At 37.8% G+C, this 26,931-nt stretch overlaps 1 protein-coding gene across 2 annotated transcripts; it reads left to right on the top strand.

The window, feature by feature from the left end:
• Window positions 1-177: 177 nt before the first annotated feature.
• On the top strand, window positions 178-23,716 carry LOC139151345 (probable helicase with zinc finger domain). Of its 2 annotated transcripts, none has more exons than XM_070724049.1 (18): window positions 178-349; window positions 2,704-2,952; window positions 6,254-6,415; window positions 7,113-7,175; window positions 7,659-7,857; window positions 8,896-9,070; window positions 10,412-10,601; window positions 11,301-11,408; window positions 11,996-12,576; window positions 12,717-13,058; window positions 13,758-13,862; window positions 14,398-14,604; window positions 15,326-15,573; window positions 16,443-16,561; window positions 17,234-17,527; window positions 18,067-18,250; window positions 19,099-19,336; window positions 19,793-23,716. In XM_070724049.1, the coding sequence occupies exons 2-18, from the start codon at window positions 2,722-2,724 to the stop codon at window positions 21,957-21,959; spliced, it is 5,613 nt and encodes a 1,870-aa protein (XP_070580150.1). In that variant the 5' UTR covers window positions 178-349; window positions 2,704-2,721; the 3' UTR covers window positions 21,960-23,716. The 2 variants fall into 2 exon arrangements, with proteins under 2 accessions (XP_070580150.1, XP_070580151.1); XM_070724050.1 differs by having other exon boundaries at window positions 249-306.
• The last annotated feature ends 3,215 nt before the right edge of the window (window positions 23,717-26,931 follow it).

The following is a 26,931-nucleotide window of genomic DNA, read 5'->3' as shown; positions in this document are numbered from 1 at the left end:
ATAAAAAGGGAAAAGTTGAAACGTTTTCTTTTCCTTATAATATTATTTACTTCCAATATTGATTCAATTTTGAAAACATATCATGTTGTAAAAGAATTTTCAATAACAACCAATCTATAAGACGTCTCTTTTTTGCCCTCCCCCGTGAACATAGTTTAGATGTCTGTGAGGTCAATCAAGGGTTACACTGCTGAGCCAGCGAAAAATGAAATCTCGTTGAAGTTACGATATTTCTCGGTACTTGTGATTTTCCAATATGGCGTGCCCGAACGAGTCGTAGTCACCTGTCTGTCAGTGCAATTTTAGGTAATTTTTTCTTGCTTATGTGCCATTTCTACGAAATGTGAAGGTACGTACGAAATCCAAGATGTTCTCTTTTCTTTGACGCATGTTGTTGCACCGTGAAAATTGAGCTCACTGGAACATAAATCGTTTTCCCCCAGTAGGCCTCTTCCGGGTTTCCCCCATATGATACGTGCATTGTTTACGTCGCCCGTGCAGATTCCCAACCGCCATATTGAGAATATTTTCGAAAATCTTAATTAAATTTTACGTTACCAACATCAAGATTTCCTAAGACGACTTTACTTTATGAATTGATAGTTCTAGGAGAGCGCACGTCAGCTTTAATATAAAAACAAATGCAGTGAACTATTCATTCAGGGGCCATCTGTTTGTGGTGTCATCTGACTTGTGGATACTGCACTTTTCCGTTACGTAATAATGTCAAGGTGCGAGAGTTCTGCACAGAAGTAGGAGCTCACAAGATAAGTTTACGAATGCAGCTGACGAAATAGAGAATTTTTACTATACAACTCCGAAATCCATCTACTCGGAAGTGAGTCATCAAAATGTATTGTTTGTTTGTCAAAAATTGAAAGGAAAGATCATTCATTTACACTACGCAAAAGATTAAAGGTCTTTGCAATACACCGAAGGAATGGGCTGGTACTTTCTGAGGTCTCCATACAAACAAACATACGGTACAATTATAACGTGCCTCTTTTCATGGCGATCGATCAAGTATTTCCGGTACACCATGTTTTGTGTTCCAAGGAAAAATAATTATGTGAAAATGTGTGCCTGGTGTGATCTCCTCAGTTCATTGTAGTATTCAGTATATCCCCTTCCTTTCACCTATCAAGGTTGTCTGGATGTGAGTGGAATTTTGACATTGGTTGGTAATGTTTTCTGCATGTCTAGATTGTAAATAATCGAAGTAAACATATATATATAGAGAGAGAGAGACAGAGACAGAGACAGAGACAGACAGACAGACAGACAGACAGACAGACAGAGACAGATAGAGACATATACACATGTGTGTGTTTCTGTGTACTGCTGCCAATAAAGATCTAGTAATGCTAACTTTTGATTTTTTAAGTCAACCATAATTTTTTGTTCTACTCCCCAAACCGTTTTGATATACACAGTATTCAGCTTGTCAACTCAGCCAGTGTGTGAACTGTGTTGCTATAGTTGACAAGTGAATCAGGACCAGAATTAAATATATAAGCAATAACGTTCATTTTATACATATGGATGCTATGTGGAAAAGCTAAATAGAGTATGGTTCAACATTTGTACTGAGTACAATGGGAAGTTGCAAATGACATACAAGATAAAAATAATGAAAAATCATCAAAATTTTGAGTTACATTGTTGTTTTTCACTAGTTTGTTGTTCATATAGATATATATATATATATATATATATATATATATATATATATATATATATATATATATATATCAAAGTAAATATATGAGAAATCAAAATTTAGAGTTACATTGTTTTTCACTAGTTTGTTGTTCATATATATACATACATATATATATATATATATATATATATATATATATATATATATATATATATATATATATATATATATATATATATACATAAAACTATACAGGTGTCCTCCTGGGAAATTACAGTGCTTGATGCTAAGCAGAGCATTATAAATAAACAAATTACTTCAAGTACAACGTAATGAAATCTATTACCCAAGTTTCATCCATTAATTCATTTTTGCGATGGTTTTGTGTATCGTGTCTAAAACCGGGGTCGAATATATGTGTGGTGCCCATTCATTATCTTTAAACATGTCAAATAATATATGTAGTATCTCGTATCAAACAAAATTCATGAAAAATGGCCGACTTTGTCCCTTTAAACAGGATCATTGCTATGATATTTTCCAAAGGAATGTGCAACTGCACATGCTCATACTTTTGTGTGATATTTTTTTTGTAGATTGCAGATTTATTGTAATACATATTTTCAAGATATATGCTTTTATGTAAGCTGAGCAGGATGTACCACTCGATATCAGATTACTCAAAGCCTTATGTAAGCCAAAATATGGAACATATACCCCATGATAATACAAGTGAAACACATATTACCTACACTGACAATGGTCTTGATTCATAATAGCTTAGTGATAAATGTAAAGATGAATTTTTCAATAGTTTGTATCTTTTCCTCTGTAATTCTCATATATACTTTCAGCTGGTCTTGTTCACAAGATTACACATGATGAGCCATTCTGCATGTAGATATCTTTTCATTTCAAATTTATTCTTGATAAGTTTCCTTATTCCTAGCATACAACAATAGGCCTTTGTACATAATATGTGTTTATAATATCAGTTTGAGGCCACATTATGAGCGTGGGTGTCCTCTTTGTACCTGCAGACTAATTTTTTGCTGACAATGGATAGCAAGCACAAGGAGCTCGCTGACAAAGCTAATGACCAGTACCAGAAACAACAATACAAAGAAGCAGCAAAGACATATTCTGAAGCACTGGAGACTCTTGCCCCAAGAAATAACAACAGTAGTACTAATACCAGATCAAATGTAAATGGTAGTAACTCCCAAACTAGCACCGTAGAGACACAGATATCTTACCTTTCTAGTAGAGCCACGTGTTATCTTAAATTGGTAAGTACTTTGCTTTTGCATAGTAAGTTTGCAGTAAGTATGACAAGTGATATTTTTGTACATAGAAATCTATCAGGATATTCCTTCTGTACCACCACCATACTCGATTGAAATAAATTTAGTCTAGGTTCTGAATGATTAGTGTTCATGATCACAAATATATATATATTTATCTGTCCTATTGTAGCACACACCATCTTTACAATTAACAGATCAAAGTGCATGTCAAATGCTGTGGACACTTAAGCTTTTCACCACCATGGTTTGTCCCAAATCCATTGTTTTCTATGGTAAAGTTGGACCTGTATACAGGGAACCGGGGGTGAAAGGGTTAAGTTTGACAATAATATAATTAAAACATTTTGACTAAACACAAGTAGACTGACTATGTGTACAAAGACAAGATGCACACCTGTCCTGGATACAGAGATAAGGAAAAAGCCAAAATAGGACAGATGCTGACTTACCATGTACATTGAGATACAAATGTATGTCTGATTGTCATCATTTTAAAATTTCTAAACATTTCTAAAATTTCCACCAGGCTTATTAGAGTTTGCCATATAACTATAAAACAAACAAAATACCTGCATGTTTGCAAAAAATTAAGGTATATACATGTGTACATGTAGTGCAATTCTTTGATACCAAGCATGGCAATCTATCAGTCCACTTAAATTAATTTATTAATAAAGTATAGGTGAGGTTTTATTTCTACAGAGTTGCTAATCAAAGTCTTCCTGCCGTCCTGACTAATGTTATTGTAGGAAAAAGGTCACAGTAGAGCATTAGAGTAGCTATCAACGACCCGTGATCTTGACCTGTTTTCACCTTTGACACAAGAAGTAATGTTTAAGTGGCAGAGTAATGATGCAGAGATATGTTGATTTTCTTTGCTTAACAGAAGAGAACTGCATCGCAACAGCTCTTCCATCTATAACTCATTTGTAATTTAAGCCAAAGGCAGGAAATGAATTGTACTAGATGTCGAGTTTTGTTATTGAATATCTGAATAGTAACACTTCCAAGATTTGAAACCTAAGTGCAGTTGTTATGAAACCGATGATAATTTCTGATTTATTCATTCCCATCTGTTCGTGTGTCAAATTGTTGGGAGATCTGTCAATACCATCAACAATCTTGAAGGAGAAAATATCACTATTGAACCTGAATCTACCAGTGTGAGTAAATCTGAGAATCATAGTGATAAATTGGTAAATGCAGTTCATGCTATAAGTTGAAAAGCCTGGAGCAAGCTTATTTATATAAAGGATCTAACACTTGTCCTTTATGAGATTTATGATTGTTTTCTTGATATAACACACTGTACATTAAGCTGTTTGGTAACGGGATCATAATGATTTGGAATAGGCTTTAGAGAGCTTTCGCTTTCTACTCCATAATTTTCAAATTGTAGGTGGAAAAAACTATACCAAATGTTTGCACTTGCAAGTTGGGAGTTCAATGAAACCAAGTTCGTTGAGTCAGCGAGTACACTGAAATCTTTTTTCTATTTCTTTGGAATGCTATTTGTACTGGTGCGAAATGTTCTTTTGCTTAAGACAAGCAATACCAGAGTGTTTGATTTGTGTCCATATAGCCATCAGTTGCCCTGTGCCAGTAATATCTTACATGTGTAGCAGTCACATCCTGCACAAACATATTTTGCCCTTTGGTGCTGCTTTCAAACTCTGAAGCTTTGAAATGTCAATCTTGATGGGCTATCTGTACTCAGCCAGTGATTGGCAAAAGGGTTGCCCTTGCTGTATTGTCTGCCTACACAGTAAATGACACATTGCTATCACTAGTGTTAGTCTCAATGATTTACAGTAAATGAAATGTCACTTTGTGACTTTGAAAGTGACAGCATAATGCTTGTTCAACAGATGTGAATTTTTTCATCATTCTGTTTCTCAGATATTAGGTACATCAGAACATGATGCTATTTGAAAACAAAAAATGTTTGCTTGTTTTTGTCAAGTAGAACATAATATTAAGGGAATAAAGTTGTCAGAACTGTGCTCAAAAGTTGTATGGAACCCATATGACCAATTGATGTAAACACTATATCCAAGTTACAATGGCGATTGATGAAAGTTAAAACATGTCTGTCATAATCTACATTGTATAATTTAAATGTTGCAGCTATGATGATGATGTGCATCTAGATCTAGTGCATGAAATATATTGTTTATAAACAAGAAACTCACACAGGTGCAGTTCCGAGGATTGTTTCCCTTTAAGCTTATGATATAATGCCATTGCAGTTTTGTTTCTCAGAGAAGCAATTTCAAATGGTAATTTTCATTTTATTCCGCTGATTGTGTTAATACGAAGTGGCCTATCAATGATAGAGTAGCACAAAACAGGGTGTACATTTTGTAATAAATAAGTTATGAAATGTTATCAGTGACAGATTTGGTATCTGTGCATGCTTGTCAGCAGTGAAGTGATTCACTGCTCAAAATGCCAGAGGATCTCTCAGTGGGTCAATTCACCTCTTATTATATTTTTCCCTTTACAATTTTGTAACATGTGGAATATGTGGAATGCAAGTTCAGACATCAATAAAATCTCATTTTGTCTGTTTCCCCGCAGTTTCCTGTGAACAGGTCCACTATCATCATTGATAAAGAGTGCCTTTGGCAAAGCAGTGGCGATGAACTTGTTTAGTGTTAGTAAAAAGAAAAAAAAGAAAATCAGACATCTGCCAAATTAACTCTTGTCAGCTTGGAATTTTGAATGGAAGGAAATATGTTTTCAAATTTGCCACATTAACATTATTTGTCGAAGTAATTGCAGCAAGACATATGTTTTTGTGTATCTCTAGAAGTCAGGTGATGTAAAATTTTCTGTACAACCAATTTGTAATGACATGACAGTGCCAGCAATGATGAATAACACAAATATAAAAAACAAATATCTTTCCAAAATTTTCAATGAGACTTCAGGAAGTTACTCAGACAGAAATGGCGTATTATTAATACTCGGTTACCAGCAGTGGCTATTGATAAAAATCACACTGTATATAACCTAAACATTGGCTGCAGCAATAAACACAGGCTGGAATAGAAAAAAAATTCTGAATTTCTGTCAAAAAATCTAGTGTTGTGCACACAACGCTACATTCAGAATAAAACATGACACCCTCACCATGGTATGTATACCAAAGTATTTTATTTGTGCGTGAGCCTTTAATGTCCTATGACCATAACTCATTCTCATTGTGTCACTTATGGCATGTTATGTACAATTGCAGACTCCGATTTCCGTAACCAATTGCTTTTCACTTACATTCCAGAAACAATATGAAAAATTAGTAGAAGACTGTAATTCAATACTGGCATTATCAGACAACAAAAACAACAAAGCACTCTCCCGAAAAACTGTAGCACTGAGTAAATTAGGCAAATACAGCGATGCATATAATGTAGCAAAACTATGGTCAAATTTAGAACCAGAGGTAAGTCTTCATCTTTCTTCAAATATTCAATGTACTATGTTCATAAGATACAAAAAGTTGAGTATTTTGTAGTCACAGTATTTCTTAGCAGTACGACATGTGACCCTTGTACAGGAACACCAATTATATTACAAATAAAATGGGAGATTGGTAATTTTGATATGTTTGTTAGTTAAAAATGTAATATTTTGTCAAGTACATCTTATCATGGCATTAGTATGTATGACCCTACTTATTACAAATAAAATTGGACTTTGTTAATCTCCAATCCTAAAAAATTCACATGGGGTGTAATTTCACTCAGCATGCACAACGTATTTTGGAAATGCACTTGTCTGTTCAAATTTAACCACTTCCAAAAAAAAACCAAGAAACAGTATCAGAGGAAATCTCCCTGATAAACATTGCTTATCTTTATTGCCCTGCCAATTCATGCCTATTTCAGGAGAGCTGCCAGCTGTGACTTTTTTGTACAAAGTTACCTTACAATGCTATGCTTATCAAATGTGCATTTTTTCCCATAATTAACAAAATATTGCATATGATGAAAATAATTTTGAAGAGAACCAATTTTAGCACATTTTCCAGAATGGATTTGTAGATTTTACAATGAAGAGACAAGTAAATTCAATGTTATTACATCGGAAAAGAGTCCTGCAAAATCAGCAGTAAATATCTGATATCCTTTTTTCCCCAGAATACGCAAGCTTTAAAGGAGCTAAACAGGCTTAAGAAGATTGTCGATGCTTTGCAGGAAGAGGTATAATTATTTCACATTATTGTCTTTATGTACAGAATTATTAGTTTATGATAACTGTGAAGTATCTGTTGATTTTGTCAGTTCTGTATTTCATTCTGAAATTTCAACTTTTGTAGCGTATCTGGTCGGTACCGGTATATTCATTATCAGGTTCTTAAGTGTGGATTTGTATAGTGTTGCCAGAAGGTGTGGAAATAATAATTAAAAGAAGAAATTTAAAATAAAACATCCTAAAAAGGAAAATATGTGTGAAATTTTCTAACTTTGAAGGTCAGTTGCCTAAATGACTTCTGCCAGGATTGGCAGAATAAATACAGGCCAGAGTCCAAGATGTGACTTGTGGGAAACACTTGCCCATTGCCGTACAGTATGTTTGTTTCTCTGATACTATGATAGAACAATGATCTTATTCCACAGTAGCCCTATACATGGGACAGTCATCATATCACTCCATCTGATGAACGAATTTCTTTGCTTTCACAGGGTGCTGATGAGGAAGACCTAAATAGCAGTTTAGACGATGTTGAAGCTCGAACACCACTTGAAAGCTCAGACCAATCGGTTCGTAAAACATCCACCAAGGGCAGCACAACATCTCCGCCACACCAAGCTAGTAGTACCAGCAGTAGTAGTAGTGTACATAAAAAGAGGGGTAGTAAACAACAAAAGTCCAAGTGTACAGGTGAGAGAAGGAGAATAATTTCCACTGTATGGCAGCTGTGTGAATGAACAAATTAGAGGACATGGCTGTGGTGGTTTCCCTATTTACAGCAATTAGTACACCATTGTCATTCTATAACGGCGTACAGTACCATGTTAATGAGGACATGGTATGTGACATAACCAGTTTACACAAAACCTGCATGTGTTTGATGATACTATTTGTAAATGTATCACAAAAAATATGTTTCACATTAGCTGTTTTCTATATCTTATGTACTGTAAGATAAAATCATCGCGGACTTTGATCAGCTTTTGTGGCTAAAGTGGGCAAGGGGATATTTTGTGAAGTACAAATTTTCAGTTTGAAGAGTGCTATGTCAAAAACTTCCTGAAAGAATGAAGAGTTACTTCCAAACTCATGTCCCACAAGAAACTTTATAATCTAGCCATGCATTGAAAATTTGATGGAAACCAAACTACGAGCAGTAAAGGAGTGAATATATTTCTAACTGTACAATTAACTGTTAATAAAATTTAATTACCTCAGCTTCACTGTAAATCTGTCAATGAGACACACGCTTTGTTTCCAAATGCATCAACATTACAATAAATATTGCTTGCTTGCAGTTAATTCTCAGAGAAAAGAGTTAAAACAACAGTTCCTATGATATGTACATTGTATGTCTGTCACTGAGACAACGGCTCCACTTAGAATTTCAGAAACTATAGAGAACAGATCAAAATATGACAATGTAGCCCTTTACAAGGGCAAGAGGTCATTGATATTGTGGTATAATAGTCATGTTTCTCTCTGAGAATCTACAGCTAGCAGCAGTATATAAAGTAACGTCAATACATACGGAAATAGAGAATGTAACCTAAACAAGTATTGAGGTAAGGTATTTATGAGTCTCAGAGTCAAACTCACTCTGAAATTGCAAAAGTAGTTGTTCTGTTCTTGAAAAAGATAGGAAAAGATGTGTATGGTTAGATGAAGTCAGTATAATATTGTTTATTGCAGTCTGGTACTACGTTCCTTTTTTCCATTGAATTACAGATTCTTCACTGTATTGCTCCTACTGTAACGTGCAATGTTCAACGCAGGTGGATCTTCACCTTCACTGTACCAGCGAAAGCCATCAGTCCATCATCATGTCAGACGATGGACGAGACTGGAAACACCGTCCGCCGCCCAGAGGAGTAACTCGTGAAGAATATATGCTTTGTAGTCGGTGAGTGTAGAAAAACAGCTAGCCTGTAATTCTCATGCACTGCCCTGTAGAATTGGGTAGTCTGTATATTCTAGGAATGCATAATCATTTGAGACAGTTTGTTCCTCGAAAATGGAAGACTTTACCTTTTTCTCAAACTTTCCTTAAGGAAACTTTCAACCATTCTCTTTCAAAATCAAGAATAAAAATCAGTTGTGACGCTGCAAACTTTGGTACTAAAGAAACAATTTACCCAATATTTACCAATATTTGAAATTCAAAATGGCTGATATCTGTGTATTACTCTATGGGGGAAAATAAAATTCTGGATTTTCACAAAACTAACTCAGTGTAAACTTTATTCACTCTATAAGCTTCAAAATAACTCCCCTTCAAGTGGCATACCAGAAATGCATTTATAAGTTTGAAAGTCTGAATATCTGTGCCCAAGGCGGATTCTACGTTAATCACAGGAAATTACTGGTCACGTTATTGAAATGAGGAAATGTATGGTTTGATACTGATAACATCGTCATTATTTAGAGACTTGGCTAATTTTCAAAGTTTAGTTTGTGTTGCTCTCCAACTATCAATTGAAGTCTCCAAGAAGTGTCTATCACGTAGCCATGTTAATGTCGCATGTATTTTGGTTGAGAGATGTCTATGAAATGTGTGATTTTGCCTTTCACCACCATGGTTTGTCCCAAATCCATTGTTTTCTATGGTAAAGTGGGACCTGTATACAGGGAACTGGGGGTGAAAGGGTTAAGGGGTCTTCAAATGGCCAGAATGGTTATAAATATGTCATGTGTGACATGTTATTCTCTATTGGTTTTCAAGGGCCATTAATGCTAACTTTTTATGATTTTTTCAGTATTTTTATTTTGTATATCAATTGCAACTTCTTATTCTACTCCCAAAGAATGTTGAAACACCCACTATTTAGCTTGTCAACTTAGTGTCTATATGTGTAAAATGCATTGTGATATGTTTACATTTTAATTCTAGTCCAGACCAGAAGTCACTTTTCAACAATAACAGTACAGTTTACACACGTACGAGGCTGAGTTGACAAGCTGAACAATGTGTATATCAACATGCTTTGGGGAGTATAACAAGGAATTATGGTTCACATTCAAAACAAAAAATGGTGAAAAAATTATCAAAGGTAGCATCACTGGCCCTTTATCCAACTTGAGCAGATAGAAGCATACTTTAAACCTGGCAGAAAAATGGTTACAGCAAAATCTCAGTGAATAAATTCCCATCTTCACACATTCTTGCGATTCAGGGTTTCAGTCGACTAGTCTTGATGTAACGTAATGAGGTATGCAAGCCAATTTTATCTCTTTCGTTTGTTAGGTTTCCCAAATGTAGGTTTGGTGATCAGTGCACGCTAGCACATTCAGATGAAGAACTGTCGGAATGGAGGGAGAGGTATAAGTACAGACAAATGAAGATGCAAAGAGCAAGAGAAAAGAAACTGCACGGGATAAGTTATTCAGAGCAGATTCTTGAGAGATGGATGAATTCTCCGACTCCTTTGAATGTGGTAAGTTCTAGATCATGTTCAAGTAAACATGCAAGGTTAAGGGAGTAGTGTTCCTCAGCCAGCGTAATGGGAAGAGGTAGTAGGGCGGTATGGTTGTCGACAAGTGAGGTTGTCAGTTAGAAATAGGCGTATTTCTGCTCATTAGGAAATCTCATTGGACATAGATAGTCTCCATACTGGTCAATCATTAACCGCATTCAACAAAACTGGCATTGTATTTAAGCGCAGTGTCTATGTAGTTTAACTAAAATGGAAGGCTGTTGGTGCAGTCTCAACCCTTTCACCACCATGGTTTAGCCCAAATCCATTAATATGAATGGCAATTATGGACCTGTTTACAGGAGATGGGGGTGAAAAAGTTAAACACTGTTGCTTGTGCTCTCTTTGCTCTGTATCTTAAGAAATAGCTTGGAAACACCCCAGCATACAAGATTTTTTACAGATTTGCAAAGCAAAGAGGAAGGTTAGTTTTCTCTCCATGACCACATGGATGACATTTACCAAACCCTGTCAACACCAAATTTTGGCACAGCCCATATTTTTTTTATGGCAAAAGATCTGTACATGGAAGTGGTGTGACAGGGAATAGGCAAGTTCACTAACTCATTACAAACCAACACCAGCTCAGACTTAAATTCTAAGTTGTCTCCATCGTGTCCACGAATCTGACACAATATGTCTTTCATCTCTAACACACAGCTGACAGAATCACTGGATGATGTAAAAATCACTGTAAATTCAGATTACAATGTCACGGTTAGCTCCAAGAAGTCTTCTCATGTTTGGACCTACACTCTCCACTGCAAGGTATGTATTCTTTTTCAAGGACAGTCTGATGGCTGTGCAATGTATCTTGAGACCATGAAGTACGCATCAACTGAATGCAGATAATGTTAATATTCAAAGAAGTGTCTTTTCTCTGATTCAAACTATCATTGCTGCAAAACTTGCAACAAGCAAGACCTGACAAGGGTGTCTCCAATGCTCTTTCATAAAGAGGACTCAGAAAACAACTTGAGGCATAAAAAGTGTGTTTGTGTAAGGTCACCCAGCCGGTAAAAATTTTTAGTTCATCTGTTATCTGAAAGAGATAATTTTGCAAACGTAACTCTTCCAAAGAAAACTGAATTATCACACTCACACTGATACAAAGTTGCTTGATTACTAATAGCCAACAAGAGACGCAAATTTGTTGGAATAAATCTACATATTATAGAAGGAATAAACTGATGAAATTTTTTAGCATCTGTCAAGCTATATGTAGTTCTATGACATGTTTATATTTTCATGTTATGTGATACTTTTAATGTTCCTATTAGATTGTTATGATTAGATTTTCGTGTTCACTCTTATTTATTAATGTATTATGTGCTTTCTTACTTCTTTTACCACAGGCACCCAGGCAACTATGTAGAGTAGCTCTTTTGTATGATATTCACCGCTCTCATTTCTGTATATCTAACATATCATTTGGTGACAGTAAACGACAGACTCAACAAGAAGTAGGTCCCAATTGCCAGGAGTGGGTACAGCTAAAAAACAATAACAACAACAACATCAAGAGCTCAGAACGCCTGTATCGCGTGAAGCTGGCCTTCACGTCTGAGATATTTGGCACGTTTCGACAGTCTATCGTCTTTGATTTTGGCTCTGAGCCAGTGCTTATGAAGAGGGTGTGTGTGGATGCGGTGTCACCGTCGGACTTGAAGCAAATCGACGAGGCCATGGACACGATCATCTGCACTACCGAAAGGTGGGACCGAAGCAATAAAACCATCATAAGTTATGATCCGCCGTTGAGGGACTCCACGGACAAGGACAAGGGCTTGCTATCTTTTTACACACAGCCGACGCCCTCAGAGAAACTCGTCAATCTGGCACTTCTGCAAAAGAACATGACAAAAAACAACTACAGGTCTCGCCTTCATGACTTACTCAACATTGAAGAAATGGCTCAGTTTAAACACATGAGCAAGTAAGTGCCAGCTGATCTTCAAATGTCCGTTTATAGCTCCATGTAATGTTTTGCCTCTGTTGTGTGCTTGTGGGTTTGACAAAATCTAGTATTTCTTGTGATTTGGCACAAAATCTGATTGGCTTATCTTCTGTCTTCAGATACAACGTGAAGACAACACTACAACTGGTATCCAGCTTTCTGCTCCTGCCAGGGAAAATGCAAGGTGCTAAGTACGCGGTGGACGGAGAAATGTTTGCCCAGATGAGACTGAACGACGACTTGTCAGATCAGACCCCCGGTGGCAGGCTGATCCTGAACAGCAGTTCTACAGTGTTGTTATCGAGTGGGTCAAACAAAACCAACGACACCGTGTACGAAGCAGCTGTGGAAGAGAAAGGAAAGGGGTTCATCTTTCTCAGGCTGTCCAAGAGATGTGTGGATGAGCTCAGACTCAGGAAAGACACAGAGTGGAAAGCGGAAGTTCAGTTCCAACTCAACAGGTTGGTGTACAGCCTTCTATTAAAACCACGCAAGTAGCTGAAAGAGTAGACAGAAAAAAGTCATCGTTAATGTTATCATTTAAAGAATACATCTACATTAGTGGCAGAGCTTTCCACAATGTAATTTCAAATTCAGAAGAGTCCTTTTAGTTGCACCCTGTTTGTATCGTAAAAACCAAATAAAAGAGTTTTTATTGAACACCAAAATATCCAAACAGTTGATTTAAATGCCAATGAGTCACTGGTCTTGACTTTGAAGCCTCAGAGAACACAAGTTGTAAGAACATATGGCAGTGAAAACATTTCAAGTCTTCAACATTTTGATCTTGTGACGATTAAACTTCCAGATTACCCTGTTAAAGCCTAAAGGTTAGACTTTGAAGGGTACACATTCCTCAAAGTGCAGAGGTCACGCGCACGTGCCAAGTGACCTCTGGACAAGACAATGATTTGCCCCTCATCCTAGGTTTCATACACACATATCATGCCTTATGACACCATCCATGATTGATCCATACTTGATCAAGACAGTGCAATAATTCCACCGGTAAATTCTCAGAAGTGTTTTAAAATGCACATGTTCCTTATATGTCAATCTTAATGAGACTCAACATTTGATTGTCCAGAATAACAGCTTTACGCTATGCAGATAAGTATGCTGGCTAAGTGTCCATGCTTGATGCAATTTTTATTTTGCAGACTTCCTGTGTGTGAGATGCACTATGCTGTCGACAAAGTACCCGATCTTGATATAGTATTCCCTGACACCCAGGTACCACCAAACATTCCATGGGCTCCTCACAGGTGAGTGAAAGTTCCCTTTTCCTGCCGGCTCTCTTCCAAGTCTATTTGGTGCTTCATACACCAATATCAAAATAATATCAAGCACCCAATCCAAGTTTTTTTCAAGGTGACATTTAACATCTCTTATGCGCTGGATGTGTCTATTTTCCTCAAAGAGGTTCCAAGTATTTCTCCACTCTGGTAGTTTGTGATTGCATACACATACAAGCACACCATCATCAAGTATTTTTGTGTCCACACTTTAGCCATTTCACCTCCAGCTTTTGAGTTCAAAACTATAATTGGACCTAAATTTTGGTCGTGGAAAAGTCACATTATTTACCTGTGTTATCCATTTGATGTGAGAATTACAAGTAACAATGGGTAAGCTCTGACACAAAACTAAGTAACCAATTTCTAAAGAATTGGCACACTCCCCAAGATCCTATGAATGGGTCTGCCCATGCCACTGAAAGTAATGAGGATCATACCAAATTTTACCAGCCAAAGAGGTAGAACACACATATTAAAAGTATTGGTGTGTTTGCATTTACAGACAGTGGAGTGAGAAGCTTGACCCAAGGTTGAATGCCAAGCAGAAAGAGGCAGTGATAGCAATGACCACACCATTAGACATCAAAGTCCCACCTATCCTAGTTATCGGTCCATTTGGTACTGGCAAGACATTTACTATAGCTCAGGCAACTAAACTTATCTTACAACAACCCAATACAAGGATACTCATTTGTACACATTCTAATAGGTAAGTGGGAAAATTGTTTTCAGCGTTACAAAAATGTCTGGTGTATTCATGGACTGGGAGGTCCATCTCTAGAGGGCGCTCCTCTCCTCACTTCCTTTATGGAAGGTGCTGCCACAACTAATGTATCATGTAGTCTAGTGTATCTATTGAACAGCCGAGTTTCTGTCGGGATACAGCTGGGAAGTGATTTGGACACGACTACTTTACAGTGTATCCATATCGGATTTCTCTTGACTGAAGTGTGCTACGCAGCTCTGATAGATTTTCAGACTAATTGTACTCTTGATTACCAAACTTACATTTCTACTCCATTGACTTGTGCCTTCAGAGACAATGACACCTGGCCTGGTAGTTATGTTCTATGATCAAGACCATTTTCAATGAGCCACTTTCAGAATAGGTGGAACTTTTATCATATCAGCTGTCTTTATGTCAGTTCCACATGAAAATTTTTTCACTTTTCATCTTGGTCTAAAATATAAATTTCATTAAACTTTAAATTTTCATGTAAATGATATAATATATGTTTCATGAATGGTTAAAACTATTAATGGTTTAGTCATGCCCCACCTCATAGGATTAATGATGCCCTCTACAATTTTGTCCGTCAATATAAGTAATGATCCAGTGAATATTTTCTGTGAAATATTTCACCGTTTGGATGAATTTCATCATAAAGGCAGTTTTCTAATGGCGATGTGTGCTTCTCTTTCTTCCCCAGTGCTGCAGATTTGTATATAAAAGATTACCTACATTCCTACGTAGAGGCAGGTCATAGTGAGGCTAAACCACTTCGTATCTACTTCAAGGATCGGTGGGTCAGAACCGTCAACCGAGAGGTCCAACCCTACTGTCTCATCAAAGACGGTTTCTTCTACATGCCAACGAAAGAAGACGTCTTGAAACACCGTGTTGTCGTAGCAACTCTCAGTACATCTCGTTATCTCAGTCATTTAGATTTAGAGCCAGGTGAGATGGCTGTATCTTTACTTACATATTTGGCAATTCATCTGCTGAGAGTTGCCTCTAGAAGATTTTGAAATACGTATTGAATTCCGTGTTGTCACTGTTTTCATTTTGTTCAGAATTAATGTATTTGCAGTATGTAGCATATTCCACTCCAGTACCCTGTTTGTTTGAGTAACTAACTGCCTGGGGCCTGTACTTTAAAAAATCAATTGACACAGGGATCGAAGGTTGCCTTGGTAAATATCTTCCAGAGGAAATTTGAAAAGGGATCAACAAAATCCATATTTGAACAACAAGAGATCTGTATAGTATATTCCAGACTGTTTTGTGGGCTTTTGATGCAATATTATAATGGATAAACACACGGCAATCAACAACCTCAAAGAAAGGACATTCTTTCCTTCTGAATGCCCACCCAACAACATCAGAATTGTAAAGACGAGTGGTCAAAGCGTATTGAATATCTAGGAAAAAGAGATGTAGTGGATGCATGAAAATCCGCTTAAGTTCAGTTACCCAGCTTGACCACAGTGATAACACTTGTAAGTGGGAGCAGCTTGTGTTAGTGTGTGTACCCATAATACAAAAACAATTTGATTGGTGGGCTTAATCATGCAATCCTGAATATTTCAAACTCTACCTTCACTATGCAATATAACTGAAACCTTTTCACCCCAGTTGCAAGTGCACAGGGCTACCCTTACTGCTGAAAACAAAGGGTTGGGTAAAACCACGCAGGAGAGAGGGTAAAACCTGAAAAGTTACCAAACCTAACCAAGCCCTGTAACTTTGAATACATTGTCTCTGTCCATTCATTCATTCATCCATTCATTCATTCATTCATTCATGCATTTGTTTCATTTCTTCAGGTTTCTTCACACATATATTCCTTGATGAAGCAGCTCAAGCTATGGAGTGTGAAACAATCATGCCCTTAGCATTAGCATCAGAACATACCAGAATAGTACTAGCAGGAGACCATATGCAGGTGGGAACACGCCGTCAAGTCATTATCAACACACGATGCAATCCTGAATACTATAACCAATCAAAAATTCCACAGTATGTTTTGCATAAACTGGGATTCCACAAAGTTTGTGATTTGTTGTAAAACCATGTTTTCCCGATGCAAATCCATTGTTACTTCAATCTCTATGAGTCAAACATATCTGGAGAGGAAACACTTCCTACCTCTACTTAGTCTGAAAGATCTTTAGTAAAGTCACTGTTCAGTGGAGCAGGACCGCTGAAAATTGGGTAGCTAATTTCTTACCCAGATTATACTAGATGCATTTCACCTCAAGTCTGTTCTCAATACTTTTGTTGAGGAATTAAAGGATCAAAATTTCACCTATGGAATGTTGGTACCATTAAGAGCCTGTGTGTCATCAAGTAGGCTCTTAGGGTGTTCATATCCTGCCAATTCCAAATATGAATTGCAGATTCCAACTGTTAACATTATTGAACACATAAGAAGACATCTTCATATTTCCTCATAAAATTATCAGTTTCGTTTACATTCAGTATTACATATATGGTCAGTGTTTCATGTCATGACAAGGAATTTGTCTATGGAATCTGAATCCAGAATTACAAGAATGGGTTATGCGGGAATAATAACAAATTGAAAACTAAATCTCACTTCTGTTTTCTGCTGCAGTTGAGCCCAGAGGTATATTCAGAGTTTGCGCGGGAACGCAACCTTCACGTGTCCTTACTAGAGAGATTATTTGAATACTATCCTCAAGAACATTCCTGCAAGATAATGCTGTGTGAGAACTACCGTTCCCATGAAGCCATCGTAGACTACACTTCCAGGCTGTTCTATGAGGGCCGACTACTAGCCAGTGGTAAACAGCCACAGCACACCAGTTTCTATCCATTGACTTTCTTTACTGCCAGAGGAGAGGATGTGCAAGACAAGAATAGCACATCATTTTACAATAACGCTGAGGTAAGCCTCTGAATGGCATGAGTCTGTAAAACTGGGCTCTCTCTCTCTCTCTCTCTCTCTCTCTCTCTCTCTCTCTCTCAAGCTCTCTCTCAAGCTCTCTCTCAAGCTTTCTCTCAAGCTCTCAAGCTCTAGATATGTAGGTATCAGTTATCAGTTGGTCTCATGATCAAGCAATCTTTTCACATGCTATATCTCTTTCCACACAGTATTTCTGTTCTTCATTGTCCAAAATGTTGCTTCCTTTTTTTTTTCATAGCCTATTCACAGCATTTCCTACAGTAGAGGTGGAATTCTGACAGAGAAGGTATATGGACCTCGCTGATGAATAAATGAAATTAAGTTATTTGGGATGGTTGTGCACACAAAGTCAAAAGACTATCCACTTCTCACATGTAGGGTTGTTTGGGAAGTTTTAATGCTTGAAGTCTTGTACTTTTTATAACAAATACCATACTGTATCATGTTATGACGAAATTAAACCAACATTTCTGTTGCACTCTCCAACTTCGTAACTCCAAACCCATTTTGTGATTCCACAGGTTTTTGAAGTTGTAGAAAGAGTAGATGAGTTACAGAAGATGTGGCCTACTGAGTGGGGTACCCTTGATGTCAGCAATATAGGTGTAGTCAGCCCATATGCTGATCAAGTGTTCCGCATCAGGTCAGAGCTGAGGAAACGGAGGCTCTTTGGAGTCGACGTGGAGAGAGTTTTGAATGTTCAGGGTTAGTAGTTCATCACTTTTGCTGGCAAATTGATAAACTTAAAAAAAATGTAGCAGTAGGAATTTCAGTTTTCAGGCTGCTTGTGGTTACATATATGCAAGTTGACAAACAAATCGCTTAAGGTAGTACGCGCCTCGAAAGTGAAAGACTTAAACTTTTGCTCAAACTTTCCGTAAGAAATCTTTCAACCATTCTCTTTCAAAATCACGAATAAAAATCAGGGGTCACCATGCAAATTTTGGTACTAGAGAAACAAATAACACAAGATTAACCAATATTTGAAATTCAAAATGGCTGCCATCTCTGTGTTAACTCTATGGAGAATAATAACATTTTCTAATTTCGAAAAACTAAGCCCATGAAAAGTTTCCTGATACCAAGAGCTTTAAAATGAACCCCAACAAGTGGTATATAAGAAAAGAATTGTAAAACGTTTAGAGTCCAAATATCTGTCCCTGGGGTGCGATCTACCTTAAGCCTCCAAGCCAGACAGTGTAGCAAAACAGTTGATGACTTAAACAATCCAAACTTTCACACCTTTTCATTTGTGTCTTTTCTAGCAGCTTCCCTTTGTACATTCATAATTAGAGCAAACATAAAGGAAGTATGTCGCCAGTCACTATTATACATTTCGTCCTGATACTTGGTCACTTTATGTGGTTGGCCCCTACTGCCTTATAAGAATCAGTCCTGGCTAATTGTTGTTTTCAGTGGCATCATTGAAGTAGTAGTTTTGACATTAATATGATGAGATCAATTTGTTTGGAGAAAGCTGTGACTTATGATGTACAAATTTTCAGAAGGTTCATTTTTTGATGTCCTTTTTACAATGCATTGATCACTGACAGGTAAACAATTCCGAGTGCTGTTCATCAGCACGGTGCGCACGAGGAACACATGCAAACAGCAGAGGAGGAGGAAACCCAGCAGGGGGCAGAACCAGGGCGCTGAGTCTTTGGAAGACGATGAAGTGAACTACGGATTCCTCTCTGATGCCAAGCTACTCAACACTGCCATTACAAGGGCTCAGTCACTGGTCGCTGTCGTTGGGGATCCTATATCTCTGTGTTCTGTGGGCAAGTGCAGGTATGAATTTCAATTTTCAAAGCATGGTACATATGTTTTACTCTAGCTCATGCTTTCATGTACACACCCTTTGTTGGCATACTGAGTTTTTGCTTCAAGTATGTGATCTGCTTAAATCAACTCTAATTGTTTGAGATCCAACTGATGGGAAAAACTATGGCATTGATAATGTTGATAATGTAGATCTGTCGAGATTCTCACATATGTATGTGCATTTTAACTTGCCATTTGTAAATTGGCACATCAATACAGATAAAAATCCAATAATTTGCTACCATAGACTACTTTTCATATATTGTAAATCATACACAATACTGATTATATAGAAACCAAAAGAAATTTGGAATATTCTCATTGCAAATTGTGACGTCTGGAGCCAGCAGCTATGTGCTGTTCTTCCTATTTTAATATGTATCCACAATGTAGCTAAGTTTGCTTTCCCACCTTCATCCACAGAAAATTATGGGAACAGTTCATCAAAATTTGCCACGAAAACAAGAGTCTGTATGGCATAACGTACAGCAGTATCAGGTCACAGTTGGATGGTGTTGAGCTGAAGAAGACATACACGCTGAACCCGCTAGCACCTGAATTCATTCCTAGAGCACTGAGGGCACAAATGGTCGGCATGCCATTCATCCAAGGCTCAGGGGCTGTCACAACAGGTGCTGGCAGCCTCATAGATGGTTCAAGAGCTCATGCATACCAGGCTGGACAAGCACAGGGTGTAACAGGCACTTCCATTGCAGGGGCAAGACCGTATGGTGCTTTTTTGCCCAAAGCCGGTGGTAATATAGTCAGACCGGCTAGTCCAGTGCATAGAATAGATCCACACACAGGCATGAGTTATGTGTATATGCCGAGTATGTATAATCCTGGAATCTATATGCCCGTCCCACTCCGTGTTCTTCCAAATGGCCAACTTATGCAGCCTTACATTGATCCAGGGTATGCGTATCCGCAGCGAATCCAGCAGTATGGAATGAATTACCTCATGATGCACCAGATGTCACCAACGGGGATCAGTGTGGGTGCTCAGACTCCGCCACCAACACAACAACAACAACAACAACAACAGCAGCAGTCCCAGCAGCAATTCCAGCAACAACAGCAGCAGACGGACAAATCTCAGGGCAACAAAGACGCAGAGAAACAGAACCAAGAAGGACAGGCTGTGGCTGGGAGAGGGGTTGCCAAAGACGGCAAACATGCCACACAGAATGCTGCTGAGAGCAAAGACGAAGTGCTAGCCAAAATGAAAGAGAGGCAGCTGCAGGAAGAGTACAAATATTTGGTCCGGACGAGGGGATTGGAGTATGCCAACCGCTTCATGGCAACACAGAAAGCACAGAGTGCCAATCAAATGGCAAGAGAACAGGCCAGAATAGAACAACAGCAGCAACAACAGCAACAGCAGCATTTAATACATCCGCTGCAAACAAAACTCCTTCAAGAGCATCTTCAGAAAGGGCAAATGGGATTTGATCAGCAGAATTTCTATGTACAGCAGTGGCTTGAGCAGCAGCAGCAGCAAGTGCTGGCTGCGAACAAGGCACTGAGTGGACAGGGTCAGAGTCAGGGTCAAGGGTCAGCTGGAGGTCACATAGCGGCAGCAGGTACCTCACATGTCGGCAGACAGCAAGATACCCAAGCAATACAGAGAGCCATGGGTAACATGCAGAATTACACCAACCAGTCCGCCGCTGGTGTTGGGGTCTCTGGGAGCAACCAGCAGCAGCAACATGGTGCTTCAGGCAGCAGCCAACAAATCAGTGTCATGCAGCAACAGGGACAAGCCAGCAGAGCAGTGGACCTAGCCATGCTTGAGAGAATGCAGCGCATCAAAGCAGCCGCAGCTGCAACAGGAAACATGCCCAACATGGCGCATAGAGAACAGCTGCAGCAGACACCTCAGAAAGGTGGCGAGAGGTGGGGTGGTGCTAATGTCGGCGCTCCGGCAGAGGATGGCGAATGGAATCAACTCAACAGCTGGAATGACTCCTCATTCCACTGGCCCAGCCTGCAGTCTAGCGGGGGTGACATGCGTCAACAGCGTCAGCCAACAAGTATGGGAACTGCAGACGCCAAGTCACCTCTGATGGGAATGTCATCCGCAACGGGTCGCAATACCCCGCTGTACGAGAGGCAGAGTGAAAGGAACTCTCCGGCCTACAGAATGTGGCAGCAGCAGCAACAACAGCAGATGCACCAACAGGAACAGCATCAGCATCAGCAGCAGTTCCAGCAAGGGACAGCGGCTGAAAGCTACCAGCAAAACTTGATGCAGAACAGGCTGTACAATCAACCGCTGTCACCCATGTCCCAGCCCATGGGCAATAACCCGGCCAGCATCATGGGAGTGCCTTCCACACCGCCGCATCCGCAGGATAACAGTCCTACCAACTCAGCAAGCCAGCAGCAGCAACAACAGGGTCAGCTATCTAAACAAGACATCAAAACACCAGCAGGTATGTCCTATGCAAGTGCATTGCGGGCACCTCCAAAACCGAAGCCGAAACCCGTGGCAGAAGAGCGGAAAACGGCTTCACCGGATCCGCTGTCTCTGATCAAAGACCTGAACATCAGATCAAACAGCGATGGATACTATTCATACTTCAACTGAAATCAGGGAGAGCTCCATTGGAATGGGTAATGAAAATAGTACTTGATGCAAACCAATGTCGAACTTTCCCGATAAAATAGTCATCTTAAGCTTAGATTTTACCTGAATGATGTGATAACTTTGACCACTTTGATAGTTCATCAGAGTCTGGTGTATTCCTAATTTCATGAGAATACTTCTTTAAGTTTTTACTATAATGTGATTGTATGATTGAGACAACTACTTCAAATTTGCCACCATCCAGATGTAGACATGCCACTATGGCCGTCAAACATTTGTCACGTGTCTATAGGGACATGTACTGTTAAAATAATCACTGTAAATCGGCACAGTTTTTCGCCATCCATCACTGTAAATACCAAACATTTCACCTTTTCAATAATTTTGCAATTTCTATATCTTTATTATGTCATGTTACATTAATGGCACTCTGTAATTATATTTTCTAGCGCTATGTGCATGCGTTTCCTGTTAATTATAGCTGGGAAAGTGTATTAAAATGAAATGAATCAAAAAGCCTTAAAAAAATTGATAGTGCAAAAAATAAACCAAAAAAAATAGGAAAAAGGAAACTAATCTGGAAAAAAAAATTTCCTGCTGAACATTGTGTGCATTGATATTATATACTCTGTAATATATTTAGTTATCATTGGTGTGAGGTTTGTTTGTTCAATTTTCACACTGAGGGAGATTTCCTGGTACAATTGGTATAGGAATGAAAATGGTGCTGGAAAAATTGTAATGGTGTATTTATATTTATAGAGATTATTTTTCCCAGGAAGATTTTTCTGGTTTTCTTTGCTTATGTAAATATGCTTGATAAGAAACGACATATTTTACTCCATTATTTTGTGTCAACAAGGTTGTGGTTCGAAGAAATTTGAAAATTTACTAAAATTCAGAGTCGTTATTGTATTTTCCTCTCATTGTTTATATTTTTGTCATTATTGTCACCAAGAGAGCAAACTCCGGTGATCTCATGTTGTGTCAGGACGTGAGATTAATTTTTGGTGTTTTTTTGATTTCTGACTGATTCCAGGTATGCTGTGTTTGTTTGTGTGTGAAGGTAAAATTCTATAGTTGAAGTATATTTTAGCTCTCTTCTTGTGTTATCGTACAGATTTTTTTGGTGCAAATGCCAACAACTCAAGTCAAAGAGACAAAAAAGAAAAACCCTTCCAGATGGTGTTCACAACATTCGTGTCTGTAAATTCTTGTCTAAAGGGTTGTTTTCATTCTTTATATCACTCTCATGTTGAAAAAAAAAACTAGGAAAAAAATGGCAAAACAGAAAATGAAAAAAAAAATCACTAAAATTCAAAAATCGTTAAAAAATTGTAAAACCTTGAAAAAAGAAGAAAAATATGTAACTATGGCTTGCTATGGTCATGTAGGGTATTGGTTGGCTTGAAGGGTAGACCAGGTTTAATTTTTTCTGCCTTATCGCAAAGAAAATGTGAACCAGACATAGTCACTCACATATTTTATGGACTATCTAACACAGTCAATAAACTTAATGTAGCCTGTATCCTTCCAAATGCCCTTAATCAATGTAAATATTGGACTTGTATCATATAAACTCTAAACAGATTTTGACCTCCTTTGTATATACTATACAAGACAAGGCATTGACGAAATTTGTTCTTTATAATGCCCCCTTGTAAATATTGCCATTTTTTGGTTAGTATAATAGTCTTTATAGCTTCATTACTAGCATTGCTTTCCTGTCGTCTATGTAGAGTCAGCCACATGTGGATTTAGACAAGAAAAGAAAAAAAAAGAAATCTGGTGGTAATTACTTCACTGGGAAAAAAACAAACTCCAAAAACATATTTTTCTATATTTTATGATATAGCTTCTTCCCTGTAGATTTCTAAGGATCGAGGCAACATATTTTTGGTGTAATAGAGGTCTAGGGGCTCTTTCCAAACTTAGGAATGGATCTAGGAGTGTTACCCCCTGAATTCTTGCACTCCAAACACATTTACTCTAACCATAGGTCCATCTGGTGGATGTGAAATGTCCTTGATGCAAGTGTTCAGGAGGTAACAACCATCTAATAAGCTTACAAATTGTATTTGGATACTAAAAAAGTCATGATAGATTTTGAGCATACAGTGATGAGGGTTTCCAGTTGGTTTGCTCGCCAGAATTCGCAATACCCTTGTCTTACTGATTTTGTTGACTTTGTGTTTAAAAACTGGAAGCACATCACTCCAGGTGAATATTGTAAAGCTGTAATGTTGTGTACGTGTACTTCATAATCTAAAATGGTCTCTAGGTATTTCGGAAGAGGGAGAAGTCCCCTTGTTTGCATCTCTGGTCTTGTCCAATACTGGACAACGTGAGGCCGCAGTCCGAACTGTGGCGAGGCTGAATCAAGACCAGCAGGCAACATACTTGAAACGAACTTACCCTTTCACCACCGTGGTTTGGCCTAAACACATTGTTATCACTGGTCATTGTGGACCTGCTGATAGAAAATTGGGTGAACAGGCTTAGAGTCACACAGCGGAGTAGTGTTAGATGACCATTTAAGGAAAGCAAGCCGGTGCCTATAGTGATGTTCAGTCCCATTATTATTGGCTGGTGCTTATCAAAAGAAATGACTTCATTTCCCAGAATGTAAGTTCCAACCGTCGCCGTTAAAATAATGGGATTTGTCCAAAGCGTCACGGTGAAAAGCTTGATTTGTAAATAAGGCAGTGTCATTTGGTGCAAGATAGAGCGTTACAAGATCGTTTTGAAGTATCGTGGCATTACAGCTTTACCTGGGGCTCTTGACTTTGAAAGCTGAAGTCACTAAAAGATGAAAATAATCACTGCAGGACAAAGCACACCAAAATTGAAGTATAAACTTGACCTCCCAGAGTTGAAGTTCACCCCAAGAAAGTATACATTTACAGGTATTAGAGGTAGGATTTTGGTGAAGGGACCAATACCGGTCAATAATTACAAAAAAGGTTTTCCTTGCTTAATTTTTTGCTGTTTACATTGATTTAGCATGTATAGATTTTTTTTGAGTATATTTGAACTAACTTTAAAATTCATATATGTCAATTTGAACAAAAAATTATAGTTCTATTTTGTAATTTATGTGAGTACAATAGTGTGTATGGCAAGTGTTAGTAGTACGAGAATTAATTTTTTTATTTGGTGACATCTTTCTTAGCATGTAGCAGATTGGATGGGTAGTGGAAGATGGGTTTATTTGCCACTTTTGAATGTTTGTCATTATTAGTAATCGTTTTTGAGAATGTTTATCACTTTTGTTCGGTCTTCGTGGAGACATTTAAAAAAATAGAAGTATTTATTGTTGTAGGTAATACATGTAGCGTATGGTGTTTTTGTTATATCCATTTATAAATGAAAAGTAGTTGGAAATTAGTTGATGGTCCACGAGTTATGATTTACTGTTTGTTTAATAGAAGTGTCATGGTTGTTTGGGGTTTTTTCGGTTGTAAGGTGTTACTTTGTACTCATTTCATTAGTGTTTTTGTGGATGGTTAAAAAAGAGCTTGATCTTATAACCAATTGTGGTTAAACAGAGCTTCTCATACAACCGTTCCTGTAGAGATTCTGTAGTTCTATGGTTATTGTAGTTTTTGTGAACTGTTTACTCCAAAGGTGTTATTGGATCATGTTAAAAATGTCATTTATTCAAATTTTTTTAGCCGTGTGGAATTTTTCTTTTCATTATGTTTGGAGATTAATGTGTGTAGTTGTAATACATTCAGTCATTTTGTTAAATGTTGTTGTCCTATTGGGCCTCTGATGAAACACATGCCAGTCGCCAGATTGAGTTCTGAAAGGCATATTTCAAAGCAACTGTCAGGCAACTTTTTCTGTGACTATCCCTCTTATTGTCCTTAAGTATCACATGATCAACTGGTGCTGTTGTCATTTGCATATTCCTCTTGTGATATTGAGAGATTGCTTGAAAGTCACAGAAGTTGAAACGCGAAAAATGGAGAGATACACAAAATTTGCATGTGATATGCCAAAGATATGATATTTCACATGCAATATGCAAAGGTGAAACGTGTAACATTATGCATATCACATGGCATGTAATATGCAGTATGTGATATACAAAGTCAAACTTGTATGTGATATGTAAAGATGGCATGTGACATTCAGTCATAGCATTTGTTTTTACAGAGTTTGCCTACAGGACAACTACATGTGCGTGTTCTAACTTAATTGTAGGGAAGAAAGATTTCTCTCGCCAAGAAAGCAGGCTTTTTGCCAGTCAGTTTTGTGTTGTCAAAGAGGCGATGTACTGAGAGTAGATCACAGCAACTTTCTTTGTTTATTTGTTTGTTTTTCAGCACTTGCCTTATGAAAATGCTTACTTAATTAAGCACCTGTCAAGGAGAAATGAAAAAACAAAAAAAAAACGAAATGGACCAAGCTGTTTTATTTTGCGTCAAGGCTTGTCAGTCAGTTAGTCACTCTCATACCAGCCTTTCTTTTGCATGAATTTTGAAGAAGAAATAAAAAATAATGTGTGCATTTCAAGAAAATATTTACTTCAATACAAAGTTCTATTATCTGTAACAGGGTCAGGCAGTTACTGTATTTTTGTACCATTGAACATACACACAAATTATTATTCACCATTGTAGGTTTTGTTAGCTTTCAAAGTCATGTAACCGTTGCTTTACCGTCTTGTATGCTGAAATGCCATTTCTTAACCTGTTCTGTCACTTTGCACCAATGAAAGACCATGATCATGCTGTTCACAAATAGAGTTACATGCCAGAGAGTATTGTGGGTGAGGTCAGGGTCAGCAGGGATTTGCCTTAAGCAATACTTACAATATAACAGTCCTTCTACATTCAGTTATACGAATATTGATATCGTAAATTTTGTAAATGTCAACATGGCTGGATGTTTTAGTTTCTGAGCAGTGGGTAGCAATGTTTAAGAAGATCTGCTGATTGAGGGCGCTTCTTACATGCATCCCTTG

Source organism: Ptychodera flava, chromosome 15 (genome assembly GCF_041260155.1).
Source record: "Ptychodera flava strain L36383 chromosome 15, AS_Pfla_20210202, whole genome shotgun sequence".
Classification (NCBI taxonomy): Eukaryota; Metazoa; Hemichordata; class Enteropneusta; family Ptychoderidae; genus Ptychodera; species Ptychodera flava.
The sequence above is the reverse complement of the archived record's forward strand: the minus strand, read 5'-3'. Positions and strand labels throughout refer to the sequence as shown.